This window comes from Leuresthes tenuis, unplaced genomic scaffold, assembly GCF_036924035.1.
Source record: "Leuresthes tenuis unplaced genomic scaffold, fLeuTen1.0.hap1 SCAF_6, whole genome shotgun sequence".
In the NCBI taxonomy this organism is placed as follows: Eukaryota; Metazoa; Chordata; class Actinopteri; order Atheriniformes; family Atherinopsidae; genus Leuresthes; species Leuresthes tenuis.
In genome coordinates, this window is record NW_027325360.1 from 5,661,183 (window position 1) to 5,678,788 (window position 17,606).

Consider the following 17,606-nt stretch of genomic DNA (forward strand, 5'->3'; position numbering starts at 1 on the left):
TATCAGGAAATGTGACACACACGGAGTTGAGTGGATTCACTCTGGCAGTGCTTAACCCAACACTCACAAAGCCGTGGATCCAAAAACCTGCTCTCACCTCTGACCCCCGCCAGCACATCTGATTCATGCTAAGCATGTGTGGGATCAGCTTTGAATGATGTGTTCCTATTTCATAGAAGCTGGTTGTATTTTCTCCTTTGTATCCACCTTTTAGAGAGACACCTTGCAATCTGTTCTGTGAACGAAGACGCAGTCGAGGAAACTTGGCTTTAATCATTCTTCACATGTTTTTGACTGAATTAATCAGAATATTCTGTGTCTACAGTCTGAATCCTAATCTTTTGGAAAACGTACTCCAGGATCAACATTTTCACTGACTGTAACATTTATGTTAATATCTATGAATTAGTTTTAAAGCTACATTAACTGTTCTAGCCACTGGGGACAGAGAAACTAAGGACAAGGGGAAAAACGCACTCATTTTGTGTCAATTAAATTTCAGCATCAGATGCTGTAACAAGAGGCTCTCCATGCCTCCCTCAGCGAATTAAAAACACCCAAACAAAGACGATTTCCCCTCATCAACGTGCCTACACACTCATCCAAAGCGCTGTGAGACAGACGAGTGTGGTGTTATAGTGTGAAAATGACTGATGTCCTTTGCACATGTTTACTGAAGCGATAGCACGGGTGAGAAGAGTGATGAGAGCCAGGGTGCATTTCACGCATTTATTGAATAGAGTGAGGTCAGCATCGCTGTGCGACCCACATGCCTCTGGGTCTGCCTGGTCAGCAGGGAAACAGGACAGGGAGTGCAGCGACAGCCGTGATTGAAAGACTTGAAGTCCCTGAGGGTGAGTGTATGTACAAAGAGTGAGATGAAGAAGAGGGGGGAGTTATACACACCTCAGAGACTTCCATCTGTCTTTCTCCATGTTGTTCTCAGGACCTTCGCTCTCATATGATGCCAGATATAACGCTGCAACCAGGAAATCAAAGAAACATCATTAGCTTATCTTTTCTAAAGATTTTCATTTCATATTCAGCACTGTTACTCATATTAGCTCCATTCTACCTGGGATTATGTGAACTTGTGTTTTCATTTGATGGAATCACAGAATAGTGTGAGAAGTCTGTATCTCAGTGTGACCTACATCGCTTTGGGTCTGTCTGGTCAGTGAAAACGGAGCAAAGCTGGGATTGAAAGCCATAAAGCCCCTGTGTTTACCTACTTCTGGAATGATTTTGATTTTTCTGAAACAGGAACGATGCACCCATAGCAGATATGTCAGGAGGATTCAGAGACCTCTGTGTCTCCTGGATAAGACCATGATAAGAGCTGGAGCTGGTGACGCACGACTTTGATGTGGATTAAAGGAGGCAGAATCTATCAGCGCTACTCCAGTATGGGAGGTGATAACTAGGTGTGCCCGGCTTAGCAGGAAAAGAAAGTCCCTCTGTTGTTTTTGGATTTTATAAATCCAAGAACAATGAAACACTGTTTCTAGATTAATTTACTGTATTTATGAGCCATTTTGGTCATTAATTCAGTTACAATTGATCATAAGTGACCTACTTTGTTTATGCAACATTCAAAATAACAAGACTTCTTACCTAAGTTGAATTAAATTTGTGTATCTTTGTCGTTTTCATTTATAATTGAGACAAATAATGGCAGAAACTAAAATGAAATTTGAAATAGATTTAGATGAGTACTTAATGTTTAAGTACTTAATGTTAATGACCGTGTCCTTTCACCTAATGCTTCTTCTTGTCAGTTCATTTCTATCTTTACAGCCTTAATCCTAATAGTAGAGATCAACGTTTGGGATGTAACATTATTTGCTCATTAGCAGAGCCTGGCTTACTGTAAAGACTGGAAACATGCAGAGAGAGTGTATTAAAGAAACGGAAGAAGCCAAAGGGACATTTCTCATTGGATTCTGCACTCACACTGGGGCCATCACGCTTTATTAAGTACGGCATGAAACATACTCATTAAAATATTCACTGAGCTCTAAAATCAAGAGAGAGGGACCTGCCCCCTGCTGGCTGTTAAACAGAATACAGGCTTAAGGCACCTGAGCTCTGGTTTAATTTCAAAACTGGATGCTGCCTTCATTTTCTGTTTACAGTTAGGAAACATGGAGGATTTGCCAGCCAGCTTAACAATAGTCTTTTATAACTCATTCCTTAATAAACTCACCATCCTCAGTGAAGACTGGAGCAGTCAGCAGGTACTGCAGGATCTTGCGATCCTTCTCAAACGGACACTCCACTTGCTTCCAGGTCATGAAATCACTCACTTGTTTGGCGAGCTCCCAGAATTTCTGAAACACAGTGACACTACAGATTAACATTCAGTAGTCTGTAGGTTTGAAAGCCTTCAGGACACATTCTAAGTTTCAGATTTTTACATTTTAAGCACTACCACACTGCATTTAAACGTGGCACACAATCTTTAAGGGTTCCCCATGGAAACAGAGCTGAACTTTACGCAGTCAAGTCTTACTTCCCTATCACCCAACAATCTTTAAGGAAGTTGTCATAAATAGCACCACAGTTGTTGCCATGTGTAATAAATACTGTGATATTTTGTGACATATCAAGTCAGCTGTCTGGAAAAAAAACTGAAAAGCTGGTGAAATCAGTTGCTGTGGAAACTCCCTTTGGGAAGTTTAAATTCAGTTTACCTCAAAGTTGATATGCCCGCTCTGCAGCCTGTTGGCACATCCCTCGTTGAGGAAGTAGATATCTTTTATGAGCAGGCTGAAAAAAGGGATGACAATCTGGAAGACAACAGAAAGAGAAAGGGATTTAACTTCACAGAAGATGTTTGGGGATTTCCATATGACTCACAGGTGTGAGTGTTTTTACAAAACATCCATTCAATCGGATGAAATTTGACAAAGAGGGGTTTTTGTTTCATTTGATTTCCAGGAAAACAGACTCTGTTCTGATCACAGTTTTAAGAGGAACTCTGTGTGTGTAGGTATCAACATACAAAACGGTTAATTCCTTTACCCAACAATAGAGATGTGAGGCTGGAGTAAATAGTTCATTTTCCAGAGAAAAGTCCCTTAAATAATTAATCACCTACCTACATCTAACAATAATTTAGGTCACAGCAAGTCTTCCCTCTAACACTGGTGTTATTGTGGAGGATTAATCAGCAGACTCTGTTCAAATATTAGTAGGTTTTACGTTCCTGGGGTCTGTTTTCTTGGGCAGAACAGCAACCATCAGGTGACCAAGCTGAATGGTTAAGTTTATCAGTTGCTGTTGCCATGGCTGATAAACACCCAACAGTTATTTCCCCCTATTCGTGGGCTGCTGCAGAAAACTGGCACAGTGACCTAAAAAATTCAGTGTGTCACCTCTTCTGACAGTCCTGACACATCCCCAGCCATCAAACATTCATGATGCTGATGCTTTTAAAAGAGACACCAAAGGAAAAGCAGACTGAGCACTCTGTCTTTGTGTATTACTTGGCCAAAGCCATTCTGACTGTTTGAAAAAACCACACCCATCTTTTGTTTTTAGTTCTTTTCAAGATTGTTTTGCCAAGCCAGTGAATCCAGCTCCTTTCTGTCTGCTCTTGACTTGACATGTGCGCTTATTTGTGTGCAACTGTACCTCCAAAACATTCTTCAACAAAATTAGGGAGCAGCTGACTTAAAGTCTGAACATAATGTACGGTGAGAAGTCTGCAGGGCCAGGATGCTGTTTACAAGGGCCTGCTTGTGTCCTCTGAGGACTGCTGTCACGCATGCACGCCCGTCCATATACACATGTCCCGTTTCAAGAGGGAATGAAAAGTACTGCAGGAGCAGAAAGGAAGTTGTTTTCACAGCTGGGCACAAAGTGTGCTGAGGGTCTGAAGTCAAAAGAGGGCTGGCTCTGTATGAAAATAACTGATGCTATAACAAAGGATGTGGGAGCTGAAGCTGATTAAATTCACACACTTTTATTTCCAGATTGGATGGCTGTCATATTCAGAGGACCTTTAAAATGGTTAATATAAGCAGTTTTTCCAAGTCTGAGTCAAAATTGAGGATTGATATTGGCCAATAAATAACTGAAAATAAAAGAAATTAAAAGTCGCCATAATTCCCAGCACTTTTATTATTTTAAATTGTTGGTTTGGTAAGTGCCTCACAAGTAAACTTTACTATAAATACTGATATTTCTTTCCATAATCCTTCCAGTATAAGATCTATGCAATAGTAATTCTGAAATCTGAAAATGATCGTACACATCTGATTCTAAAACATGTATTAGAAGCAGAACATGCAATTTAACTAGACTTAAGCTGGAATAAACTCAACATTCCTTTTAGGGAACAGTTGCTACACAACCAAACATTAGATCTACCAAGTCTGTTTTAGATCAGCTGTTTGGCATTTTGTTCAAATGTTATTTCAAACAAAAGATTCAACACAGAAATAAGTGTTGGATGGCTTAAATCTTTCTGTTCTCACAGCTAAGCATAAACCTTCAGCTGAAATGAAGCCTGGCTGTTGGCTTTATTGATACTTTGACAAAGTCAGCAGCGCTGTGGGTGCCTGAAGAAGGCCATAAACAAACCCCCTCCCCTCCCTAAAAGGAGAGGTCACAAGCAGGAACATACCAGACTTCTTGAGAACTTTCCATTTTATGACCCTGACCTCTTGTACTGCAATGTTTGCATATATCCAAAAAAGCATCCTTGATAAACCTCAGGGAGCCACATAGAAAGATAGAACTCCCAGTCTCCATTAAAAACAAACCTACTTCTTCAAGATGTGATGACGTGAGGAGAGACTGACCACGAGCTCTTGGGCGGGTCACATTCGGTCAGGGCAGGCAACACAAGAAGCAGCAGAGAACACTATGTGATCTGGCAGGCAGCCATGTTTTCGTTTTTCTCTAAATATGTTTGATGAGAAGGAAACTGGGACCCTCCTCGCATCTAGACTCAGCTCAGTCTCAGTGTCCACTCTGAGCTGCTCTTGTTATGCAACCTCCGCCCCTGTCCGAGTCCTCCGTACAGGCTACTGATGGTGTAAACACGATGGGAACGCAGCGTGCAGACGATAACAAGAAACAGCAAGTGACATTGTGCCCCTTTGCTTTTTTTTCCCAAGCATTTCCTTGAGTTTGACATCTCAGTACGTAGGAAATAAAGGCAGTGAGATAACCATCTAGACTTTTTACATAACAGTAATAAGCTTAAAGTGTTCCAGCAGCAACACATGCCACCACAACAATGCTCAGGAGTCCAGTGGTCAGAAGACTTTAGCAGCTCTCAAACTGTTTTAAATAGACACAAACCCCAGATTATTCTGTATGAATGACTCAGACAGAGTATAAGTTAAAAGTGGGAGATGTAAACTGAAATCTTGAGTGCACATAATAACATTTTAAAAACAAGCTTATATACGTTAGTTGACTTTTTGGCAAAGAGGAGTACATACATCTCAACTGACAAGAGTTAACTCAGGTTTTGCCTCAAACTTGACCCAGTTTCTGCATGTGTGATAGTGGCTTACTAGAATTCCAAATACCATAAGACAATCATTTATAAGGAACCCCTACCAAATGTGGTGACATTATTGTGGAGACTGAGTCCCTGAGTTAAGGCCTCACCTTCTCTCTGCTGCTGTTAGCGGTGATTGACCGCTGTGTGGCTCCGCGCAGTGCAGTTCTGTAGTTATAGAAGTTGCTGGAAGGATCCATCTGGTGCTGTGAAGACAGAGGGACACAGTGTTACTTTGGGCACCATCTAACTTCTGGTCACCTCTGACAGGTAAGTGAGTGTTTTATGTGTTTTTTTTTTTTTTTTTAATTTTCATTATTTGATGTAATATCTTTAAACCTGAAAGGCTATCAAGTCCACCACAATAAGCAGTCACAGCCGAATAACTAACAGTGTTGTAACATAAGTCTGAGTCTGAATCTCATAGAGAGAGCATCATGAGATGTACGATACTATTGAGTCTGACTTCAAGCACACTGAGAAACAAACTTGCAACAAAGTCTGACAGAGTTCAGGATTGACCTCTGTACGGCTTAAAGGAATTAAACAGAAAGGTGGAAGAAAATCATTAAGGAGGTGTCTAACTGAAAAAAGGAAACCCAAAGTTGGAGAAAAACCATGACGGTTCCTGATGAGACATGACAGAAACCTAAGTTTTTTGAAAACCTTTCAGGTCCCACTGAGTCGCAGTGACTTGTCAGATCTCGTATTTCAAAAGGGCCGACTGAAAAAAGAGCCTAACTGAAAAAAGTTAGGCTCAATGAACCTTCTCCCTGCAGCATGCAGTTTTCACAGTGGAGGACGGGAGTGTTAGGTGATTTGTCTCCAAGTTTGCCCCTAAACTGCAGGATTGCCTTTCTCTCCTGAACCTGCCTCCACCACCATCAGTTCAACATGTTTGGTGTTAAATTTGGTTGTTTGCTGCCATCCAAGATGATTTACTCTTAACTTAGTTAAGGGAAAAGCCTGTGCAGAGACCTATATCAAAACAGAAGAGACAGCAAAACAACCATCTTAAACAATCTAAGTCTGTAACTTTATCTAATGCGCCTAACAAAATGATAAGAAAACAAAATAAATTAAGATGAAAAGGGATTTTTTTTAACAATGTGAACATGGACCATGCTTCTAGTAAAGTAAAAATGCTAATATAGTAATTGCAGAAAGTTTTAATCAGAATTTCAATACTTGATGCTCAATAGGGGAAATGCACTTACTGAAATCATTTTCACACATTTGAGCTCTGTGAGTAATGGCTAACCTCTGCTATCCCACTCAGCTTTCTACATGACCACGTTCAGCTGTCTTAATCAGACACTCAACCCAACAATTCACAGACAGAAGAACCTCCTCCACATCCCCACAACAAGGTTAGTCATCAGTGTTGAACACAAAAACAACAGAGCTGCTCAAATGTGGGGGCACACTTGGATGTGGGAGGATTAATGGCAGATAGTACAAAAATGTTGAAGCTTTAGATCTCTGAATTATCAAATAACAAAACCCATATGTTGTAGAAAGAAAGTAAATCTCTGTCAGGAGGGCTCACCTCTAATATGTCAAACTTGGCTGTTTTGACTTTGCTCCAGGTCTTTTTCAGCCTTGACACCGGGCTCATGTTCATCCCAGCTGTAAGGCGAACACAAGGAGACAAAGGCAATGAGAAAGACATCACACAAATGAAAAAACACCCAAATATCATCGCAGTAACACATGGCATTTTCCCCACTCTGCCAGACAGACGCACATCCCCCTCCACCCTTCCTCCCCTTGCAGTCATCTTTGATCACCCCCCTCCACCTCCTCTTTTCTTTCTTTATGCCGTTTCCTCTAATGCAGCGAGGCAAGGACTGAGGAACAATGGAGTTAACACACGCCTCGTTTCCCCACCCAGATCTCTGCTTCCCAAATGGTAATCCTCTTGTGTGTGTGCATGTACGCGTGTGTGTGTGTGTGCGCACAGAGCAGGTTCAAGCATCAAGGGGTTGCCGTCAGAGCAAAGCAACGCAAAAACAACCCTGGAGTTATAAAAACAACTCAGATCCACAACAGAAATCCCAAACTCAATGGAAAACTGAAAGTGTGACCACAGTGGCATGTGAGTGTCTGAACGTGCCTTGCATAGGAAAGTCCATCTTAACAACAAAGTCAGCAGTGTGTGTGAGAACAGGTGTTAGCTGTGATAGCAGTAGCCCAACTGGGACGCCCCTCCCTCTTTGTACTTTTAAGCACAGAACAGATAATCAAGACTTTTCTTTAGATTGGTTTTATTTTAAAAAACGGTTCACCTAATTTGTTGCTTCAAATCATGCAGATGTTCTTGTTTCACGAGTTTTGCAATATACATATAAATTAGATTTTCTCTTTTTTTTATTTTACTGGTAAAAATAAATAAATAAGAAAATTTGCTCTCAAGGGGAAGCAACCTTTAAGTGCGACACTAATACAATGTCTAACGCAGCGGTTCCCTGGAGATGAGGCTGGTGTGGACAGATTTGCCTGTGGCACTCAGTCCCATTCTCAGGGGACACGGGCATAGGACAGCTGGCACTCAAATATTCTCTTCTCTCCTCCACCCCCTCATCCTCCCATCCTCCCTCCTCTATTGTGTGCTCACTGTCTCTGGTCAGTACATACCATCTGCTTGGATTGGTTTGCTCCAAGCCTTCTTCCAATGCTGCCCCCTCCCCACTCCTCTCCCTTTGCTGTTGACACAAAGATCTCTGACTCTCCACGGCCCCTGAGGCCTGTGAGAGTGACCAGATACACTTTCCTCTAATCACAGACAGCCTCTGGGATCCCCATGCGCAATCGGCTGGTCCCCCACTGAGGTCTCTCCACTGTCTGAGGAGCTTCAGGCAGGCACATGGATGCTGCATAGTAACTTTTTCTCAAACTTTGAGGGTTTCCACAGTAAGCTACACCCTCCAGCTACCCATGTGAGAAGTGCCACTGTGTGCTTCTTCTGAACAAATTAGAAATCGTGTCAGGACAATTATCTGCATCGCCTCCATTCCTGCTGCTACTGATTTGAACAGATAGGTTTACATTGAAGAAACCTGCATAACCTGAAAATGAGACAATGTCACGAGAGTTTACAGCCAATGCGGGGAAATACTATGCACATTTTTCTCTTCACAACAAACTGCTTACTGAGCTGATCAGATTTATTGATCAGCAAACTTCTCAGTGTTGGGTCACAAGTTCGTATGATGTCTTAGCTGTTAATTTTTACCGTAAACCATTTACCTACAAACCACTCATCTTTCACTACCCCACCCCCACCATCCAAATACAACCCCCATGGTGAGAATATTTTCAAATAACAAATAGTTCTGCTTCACTTTTATCTCAAAGGGGAGGAGGAAGAACTCACATATGATGGCCATGAGGGAGTTAAAGTTGCCGATGTTGAAGCATTCACGAGCCACGTCGATGAAGAACTCGATGACTCGAGCTCGGTGCTTCTTCTTCATAGGCTGTTAACAAAATGGAGAGCATTAGAAAACTGCATTAGACCTGAGGACTAACTTCACTGTCTGGTTAATGTTTAGTTGGAAATCCTTTGCGGTATTGAAAAGTCTATTAACATAAGAGAGGATGGCCCATAAACGGTTATGTCAGAAGGACTACATTAATCTGTGCATTAGGGGGCATTTTGGTTTCTGTCTTAATGAGGTTTAGCTGATATTTGTTTATTCCAGATATCATGGCACCTTTAACATCCTGTTAAAACCCAGTGAACATGCAACTCATGAACTTGTTTAGTATTTTCCCCCATTAATGAAACAACTAATTCAGTAAACTATTACTACTAAACAAAAGTCAATCAAATGTCCAAGAATGATTTGACCTGGTCGCAGTTCGTCAAATGAAACATTTTATGTATGAAAGCTGAACATGGTTGAGTTTTAAAATGTCACAAATGAATGTCTAATTGGCAGTGAGGTTTGGCATTTGAGAAAAGTTCATTACTCACCATGCAGATCTCTGTAGCCACTAGATAACTGAGTCTGTTGAACCAGTCAACATAAGCTTCCAGGTTGCTGGCCTTCTTGTGATCACTGAAGCAGTTCTGCAACAACAACAGACTTGAAATTAGCACTGAAGTTAATTGCAAAGCAAAAATAGTGCTGAACTGGAAAAATAAAGCTGATATTTGCTTTTTTCCTCCCTCCAAGTCAATGCATCACTGAGCATACAAATAAATTCTTGGCTAAGTGGATCTGTGGAGCCAATCACGCTCAACTTCCCTCTGCCTCTCAGTACAATAGTTGCCAACGCTGTTCACATTATGTATGCTGGTTCTTTGTGGGGATTCCTCTTGATTTAATTCCACACATTCCTTTGGCCTTACGCCACTTTCCCCCATGTAGCCTTTCCCGCCACTGGACATGTTTTAATATGCAAACACACACACATTAATAGTCGTTCCCCTTTATTTAAGTGGCTTGTTGGTGGTATAAGGCAAAGTAGCCCCAGGCACATAGGCAGCCTTACACCCTCATCTTCCAAAAAAGCGTCTGTTGCCTAGCAGCCAAAAGCCAGACAAGGCAACCCGCTGCCCAAAACACAAACCCCCTTCCCGTACTCATTGCAGCTGCAGTTGCTAGGAGATGAGTCGCACACATGCCCATCTAATCCAGACACACTGGGATGATTTGAGTAAATTGTCAGTAAGGTGTGTCTGAGTTTGTGTGTGTGTGAGGGAAGCGGATATTTGGTCTGCTGCAGCCTCGAAATCACCTGCCCTCACACTGACCTGTGCGCTGTGTAAACTCAACATCCATCTGGAAGGGAAACTGGGTTGTCTCCCTTCAAACCCCCTCCAGACAGATAATTCAGGTCTGGAAATAGATTGCATAACCCCTGCATATTCTTCCTTATCTGCTATTGTATTTTTAGAAAAGCGTGCAGTCATTACCTTATCATTGTCCAGGGGGTCTTTCTGGACAAAAGCCTGAACAAACTCTTCAGGTCCGATGTAACTCAGTCTCTCCTGAAAAGCAAAAGTCCATCTTAGGTTGCTGTAAAAATCAAAACGATTTTTTTTTTCTTCATTGGTCTTTCGATTTGTTAAATAGTTTTGGTAGAACCCAAACACCTCTCCCCTTGACTACCCCTGCATTCTCAGCTTCATTTTTTAGCTGATATGTAATGAATATTCAGCTGTGGTCAAACGCAACTGTTTTAAATCAATGCTGCGGTAGGTCGGATGTAAAAAGGAGCTGTTGGGGTTTAGCTCTCGTCAACCACCATACCGATTTCTAATCCATCATACATGTCAGGTCTCTCTCTTTAACATGTGCCTCCCTCTGCTATCGATCTGGTCTTACTCTCTTTAGGATTATGTGTCGATGCGAGTGAGTCATTGGCAGGGTGTCTTAAAAAGGGGGCACGTAAACATCTTACGGTGTTAGAACATGATTAATTTCATGTAAACGAATTAAACATTTTTATGATGCAACAGATGAAAGCTAATCTTGAGGGGCCACATCTGACTCAGTTTTATTAATTTGGAGCAGAGTCCTTAAGAAAAAACATATAGATCTCAATAAAACGTTAATTTATAAGAAAAAGTGTGCCCTCACCAGCTCAATGTGTGTGAGCTGTTGGGCGACAGTAAACGGGTCATTGCAGATGGACAGCAAGTCTCTCTGTATCGCTGCCTGGGGTTTCGCCTTGAGAGCCGTGAGCCGCTCGGCCGCTGTGGCGTTGATTTTGACCAGCGCCTCCTCGTACTGGCTGAGCACCGTTAACCTCCTGATCAGGCCCTGGCTCATCTGAGCAACAGCCTTCCTGTAGACCTGATGGATAGAAAGGTGGAAAAAAGAGAGAGGGAAGAAAATGTTATCCCGCAGTCCCTCCAAAAAATTTTAAATCTCTCAAAATCGCTGACAAACTTTCAGTGTTTTTTTTCATATTCTATTTATTATCATGCATTTTTCCTTGTTTTCTTCATCTGCAGGGCTGTACAGGTTTCAAATGTGAGACCGTTTGACACGGATGCACCACTTTTCTATTGTGTTTGGTAGCTGAGAGCACAAGGAAGACACATAACAACTGACAACAAAAACAAAAGTCACAAAGTCACACAAAATCCCCTCAAGTCAACACAATCTGCAGAAGGCACCTCGATGGAATTTCCAGCACAAGAGTTGAGTCACAGGTCAGCAAAACCATCTGCAAACTGATGCCAACTCCCAACCTAAACAGCAGAACAAACCTGAAAATGTAACCTATATTAATTTGACTAAAAATCCTTCTTCCGGTCACAAACTGTAAAGGTCACTTGCAACGTTATCCAGCCCCCTCTTGTCAAGTGCATTCAGGAGGCCTCTCATGCTCAAGAGGGGCAGAGCAGGGGACTCTTGGCTTTGTGGCCCCAGGGGTCAAATGTTAATCTTATTCTGAACATTCCCTATGACTCAACACAGTGCACGGTTAGATAATTGTTCCCTAACTGACACAAAGGAGCCCAGAATTTGCATAAGATGCTCTACATGGGCAACAAGTACATGTGGGTTTGATTTTGTGCATGAGGAGATGACTGACAAGCATCTATCCAGCGCAGCCTCTACAATCTGGGTTCTACAAACACCACAAACTGGCACTATAATGGATTTGAATGTTAGGTGCCTAAATACGCCAGAGAGCCGGCACAGCATTGAGGCGTGAGCAGAATGAGCATTCTTTTGTCGCTCTGCTGGAACCAGCCAGAGTGGGACCTCTTTTACGGTAACTAATGCATGTCTGTTGGTGGCTGTGATAGGTAAACGTAAATGTGGTTTCATCTGCACCAGGAGAAGAACTAACAATGATCTATGCTCCTCAGTCTGGTCCCTTGAAGATTCTACTAAAGGTTAGAAGAATTATATTTAGAAAAAAATTCTATCATAATTTTTTTTTCATATGGCAAGTGACTAGTGAGTCAGAAAAATAATAATAATAACAAGAGTAAGAATAAAAATTTGCAATTGTGAAACTGCATCCATGTAATATAGATGCAAACACTAAACTCAGCAAATACCCGAGCACGCTCATGCACAGTTGGACAACAGTGAGGCACGCCACCAGTGAGAACCACTCCAGTTGCCACCTCAAAGTCAACCATCTGCTGTAGCTTCTGTCCCTACTACAAACAGAGGATGATGGGGTCGGATAAAAATAGCTTGGAGACTACAGCACGCCTGCCGTGTCTCAGCAGAGGAAGTCACATTTGCCCATCAGAACTACTGGTGTCAGGAACTAGGGAGCCAAGCAGGGGCACGCTGTTCCTTTCACTATGAACCCTGGCAGCGATCCTAAGGTGGCAGACAACTGCTTGGTCAAGTCATCACTACTGAGTGCATGGTTAGTTTTCGCCATCATATCAGTTGAACTCGTGGTATTCTTGGCTGAGTAGTGTCATTTCCTGTGGAGCGCCACCTGACCTAAGAAAAGACCAGGCTGTTTTTAGCCATTTAGCCAAGCAGCACTAATAAACAGATAGTAAAAGGTGCACTGGGCATGATGATCTTATCGACAAACATGCTGACAGTGCCAAGTCACGACGTAGAGGAGATATCTCTCCATCAGCCAACAGACATTATAAGCTTTGAGGATTAACCTGTGACCTGAGGTCCAACTGAGAAGTCACTTTTGCTCAGGAAAATTCCTAAGTGAAATGACCCAGAAGTATCTTTGGCAACCATGATAGGAGCTGATCAAATTCTTTATATGTTAAAGAAAGCAGCTTCAGCGCTACCTTTATTATCACTCAACACTCAAAAAAGCAACTCTTAGGATATTTTCAGTTTTTATAGTTAGTTTTATAGTTTTTTCCCTATTAAATATGGGAAAGGAGGGCAAGTGTCACTTGGTGGCTTTCTATTCCTTGTATAATGTTTTCATTCACCAACCTTGAAAATTATATAACACTTTGAGTTTACACAATTATACAGGCTGCATGAAAATATGCAGCAGAAATCAACCGGGTGAAGTGTTCACTCTGATTTTTGTATTCCATCTTTCGAAGAAAGAATCTTTTTGGTTGTCGTTTCCAAATTCTGTCTCTTTGAATGTAATTTGTTGCCAAATCTCACTACTTTTAAATCTGAGTGTCGGTTAATTAAATGCAAATGAACTTTGAAAGCAACAACAGCACACAAATGCTCAACATCAGTCTGTTTAGGCTAATATGTATATCAAAGTCACCTGAAATCTCTGATGGGAACTGAAAATGTTTCAGCAGCTATATCAAAAGACTAATTCCCAACAAACTAAACAATGTAGTGATACCTTCCACAGACAATTACTGGGTTAGCAACTGTAAAGTTCAGCTGTGTGGTCATTTTATAAATGTGGAGTAAAAATAAATAGTGTGGAGAGTATTATATCAACCAAGGTTGTCATGAATTTTCATGCAAAATACAAACTGCACCTTTAAGCCAAAGTTTAAATTACTACTAAAGGAGGTCAACTCCAGATCACAGTGCTAGTTTACTTCTCAGCTGGTGCTTCCTTATATATCCAACCACATCCATAATGACAGTCTTACTACAGAGATCAAGGTCTTGGAATGTTTTGAGTGGTTTGGACACAACTTTGAGCAGATGTTCAGAACATCTATTCTGGACTCAAGTTCATTTCCAGAAAACTGTGGCTGATGCTCTGAAGAATCAGCATCTAACTCAGATCACCAGATTTGCCTGTGGTTCAGCGTTTGTGTTTTGCTTCCAAACTTGAGAATCTGTGAGAACAGGCCCACTATTATCAGAGAAGTGTTTCCATAAACTTCAACAGCGAGATTTGTAAGAAGTGTCTTGTGGTGTTAAGGCTACACAGGTCAAGGAATCACGTTTTCGCCGTTATCACGGGTCCTCGTCTACGGAAACATGAAAAAAACAGAATCACGACTTCACTTTTTAACTTTTACTGGAGGCAATCAAAATAACGCGTGACGCCAAAGTTTCCCTGAAAACAACTAATTTGAAAGATAGGTCACGCTGAGCAAATAGTGAGCCACGTGCTTGCATGAATACCCAGCTGCAGGGGATTCAAATGTTGTTGCTCCTTTAGTACAGTGTACACATTTAGACTGTAACCTTTATTCAGTAAAAGGCTTGTTGTTTTGAGTCTTTTAGGTGTTAAAGATTCTGAGCATAGAGCCCAAGAGATTTATCAAGTTTCTGAGATACAACTTTGCAAACCAGATTCAGAAGTAAGGGTCAATAAAAATGTCTTGTTCAGGCTCGTTTAGTGGTGACTATAACAGAAATTATAGTCAAACACAGCTGCACTAGCACCTCTTCTCCATCTTGGTTATCATGCATGATATCACCTCATGGGAAAGTACCATGGAATCTTATGATAAATGGCTTTCGCTTTTAGGGAGGCCAGAATCTATTCAACCTATCAAAATCATCATTACAGAGAAGCTGTTGATGCAGTCAGTCGACTGTGAAATCGAAAGACGCTTGCGTGACCATCTAAACACAGCGAATGTGTCTTTCAGCATGACTGGGTGAGTTTGTACGTGTTTCAGTTAATAGACTACACCTGCAGGGGCAGCACAAGGACAGCGTCCAAGAGTCAGGTGAGAACGTATTGATTTCTAGATTAAATCAGAATCAATACTTGTGCTTGTACCACATTGATAAGTCATGCGAAGGCTGTTCAGAAAAAAGTGGGGGTGTGTGGGTAGTGTTTTTCTTGTCTTGAGTGGTGATGGCTTCTATCAGGACAGACAGATATTTGTCTCCTCTGTCCTTCTGGTCCTAGCAAGTCCTCGCAACCTCACCAACTAAAGCAACTTCAACCCCAAAATACACACACTTAACTTGGATACCCAAGCTCAGTGAGCCAAAATGTTGGTGAAGGAATCGGGAAGTAAACAAAAATACCCATACTACGGATGTCTAAATCAAATTGTGTCCAGATTTGTTCCTACAGAGAACTGAAGTGGGAATGCTACCTCTGGAAAAATGAGCGAGAGAGGGATATTTCATGTAACTGTTATCTAACATGGTAAAAACTATATTCCAACAGGTACCTGCCAAGAAGCCTAAAAAACATCACATTTCCTTTCAAATGAAACGCACCACGAGTTAGAGCCTGTTAAAACAACTTTACTGTACATCTGAAAAATGTCTGAAAGCAGAGGGTCAGCACAGTCACCAAAGATAACAGACAAAAACAGACTCCACCAAAGACCGTGCAGTGGGGGTCAACTGTGCACTAAGCCAGCGACAGTCAGCTCTTCTGCAGTAGAACAATCCAAATGCTGCTTATGATGTAGCGCTCCACAGATGACAAAAAACCCACCTAACCTTTGAACAATGACGCTTTTCTCTCAACCCAGCCAGCCTCAAAAACAGCTTTGTTGCAACAGATACCCCCCACCACTGCTATCTGCAAAAATCTGCCTGTGCCTGTAGCTTTGCTGCACATGCAGTCTGCACTAAGGCACCACACTGTTGTTGATGGCACCTAAACTAACGGTATCATCACCTAATCTGTAGGCAGGTCTTTAGCTACTGTTTAGAGTAACCTCTTTGTTGCACATTATGGTGAGTCAGATGAAGAAAGATAAGGGCACAGACTGACCTCGTCTCCACTGGCGAGTCGGTGGGTCAGCTCCTTCAGGCTACGCATCATCCTCTCATCCCTAAAGTCATACGGAAAGGTTTCTGTCCACTCTGTCAGCAACTGGAGGATCTTGGGAGTAATCTTTCTGACTCTCAGCTGAAATTGTAGAAAGAGTAGGTACTGAGGAAAATGTAAAACAGACTAAAGATTAACAGCTTGCGATTGTTAAGTAGGTGCACACATTGAAGTCCACAATCCAGAATACCTTCTCAGCTTGAGGGTCGCCAAGTCGCTGTTGCTCCATGCACAGGTGACAAACTTTGGACATTAGTTCATATGGGCGAATGAAGAGGCGAGAACTGAGCAGGAAAGTGAAAATGTAGGTCCTCTGTGCAAACCAGAAAAGCAGATAAAAGACAAATCATCATTACTAATTTTTTTAAATAAAAAAAACCCCAACAATTTAAAAACCAAATGAAATCAAGAAAATATTACAGTAAAATGAAAGTAGGGGGGTTCAAAAATGTCATTCCCTGATGTGTGGAAAGGAAAGTGGTTGTGTGAGAAAAAAACAAAGGCAGAAAATGAAAGCAAACAGTGTCTCATTGCAACAGACCTGCAAAGGAAAAGAAACCACAATGGATTCAAAAACAAAAAGGTACCCCCCCTCTAAAAAAAATTAATTAATTAAAAAAAGGGGGAAAAAAGCATAACACTCACATCTGGGTAATAGTCCACAGTTGGTACCAAGTGGTGAATGAGTGCCTCCAGGGAGCCAGACACCAGGTTGTTGTCATGGTAATACAGTCCAGGATAGCCTTCCTCCTTGGTCTGGTACACGTTGTTGTTGTAGCCAACAGTGTTCAGCTGCCCCGTGAATGGTGGTGTCTGTGGCATGTTGTCCTGTAAAGAGAGGACACACAGTCAGTTCCTCGCCATCTTCACGGAGAAAAGTTTAACCGCAGACTGATGCAGGATGGCCAAACAAATCCGAAATAGCTCCCAGACTTAAACACAGAATGTAAAAGGTTTGTGCACAGTCAACACCCTTTCCTCTTCTGAACATTTTAAGATTTATGGTTTTTGGATGAACAAATGGACCACTGAAGACGGGCACAAAAATAAAAACCATAACTGTGAAGCAAAAACAGGACAAGAACGGAGCCCTAAGCCATCTGGGTCACAAAAAAAAAACAAGTATTTTGAGTTCAACTTTTGACAAGAAATTGAACTCTTAACCCTAGAAGTATAAGTGATTTTCCCCGTGCTACCAAAACAGAACTGTGCACGCTGATAATGTGCATAAAATCAAATCCGGGCGATATTTAGAAAAAAAAACAACAACTAACTGTTACAGAAAACTACATTTCTTGAGGCAATACAAGGTTTTACCTTTAAACACTTTCATTTCACTATTCACAATGTCTTGTGACTCAGAGGTGTTGGTATTAAATTACAGGGTTAAAAAATGTTTGCAAGCGCAAACGCATACAATTGAAAGTACACCAAAAACGTGTAT

At 41.6% G+C, this 17,606-nt stretch overlaps 2 protein-coding genes across 3 annotated transcripts in view; one reads left to right on the forward strand and one right to left on the reverse strand.

Annotated features, from left to right (window-relative positions):
• Positions 1 to 17,606, forward strand: part of bmp3 (bone morphogenetic protein 3) — a 458,962-nt gene that overhangs the window by 48,071 nt on the left and 393,285 nt on the right. The window lies entirely within an intron of this gene.
• Positions 1 to 17,606, reverse strand: part of rasgef1ba (RasGEF domain family, member 1Ba) — a 109,345-nt gene that overhangs the window by 2,234 nt on the left and 89,505 nt on the right. For both annotated transcript variants that reach the window (XM_072387301.1, XM_072387302.1), the window contains 12 exons: positions 16,808 to 16,990; positions 16,353 to 16,475; positions 16,106 to 16,243; positions 11,110 to 11,325; positions 10,443 to 10,517; positions 9,498 to 9,593; positions 8,895 to 8,997; positions 7,068 to 7,147; positions 5,629 to 5,724; positions 2,694 to 2,789; positions 2,207 to 2,330; positions 907 to 979 (listed from right to left, as the gene is read on the reverse strand). In XM_072387301.1, the coding sequence (XP_072243402.1) occupies positions 907 to 979; positions 2,207 to 2,330; positions 2,694 to 2,789; positions 5,629 to 5,724; positions 7,068 to 7,147; positions 8,895 to 8,997; positions 9,498 to 9,593; positions 10,443 to 10,517; positions 11,110 to 11,325; positions 16,106 to 16,243; positions 16,353 to 16,475; positions 16,808 to 16,990 (1,403 nt within the window). The remainder of the gene's footprint in view (positions 1 to 906; positions 980 to 2,206; positions 2,331 to 2,693; positions 2,790 to 5,628; positions 5,725 to 7,067; positions 7,148 to 8,894; positions 8,998 to 9,497; positions 9,594 to 10,442; positions 10,518 to 11,109; positions 11,326 to 16,105; positions 16,244 to 16,352; positions 16,476 to 16,807; positions 16,991 to 17,606) is intronic.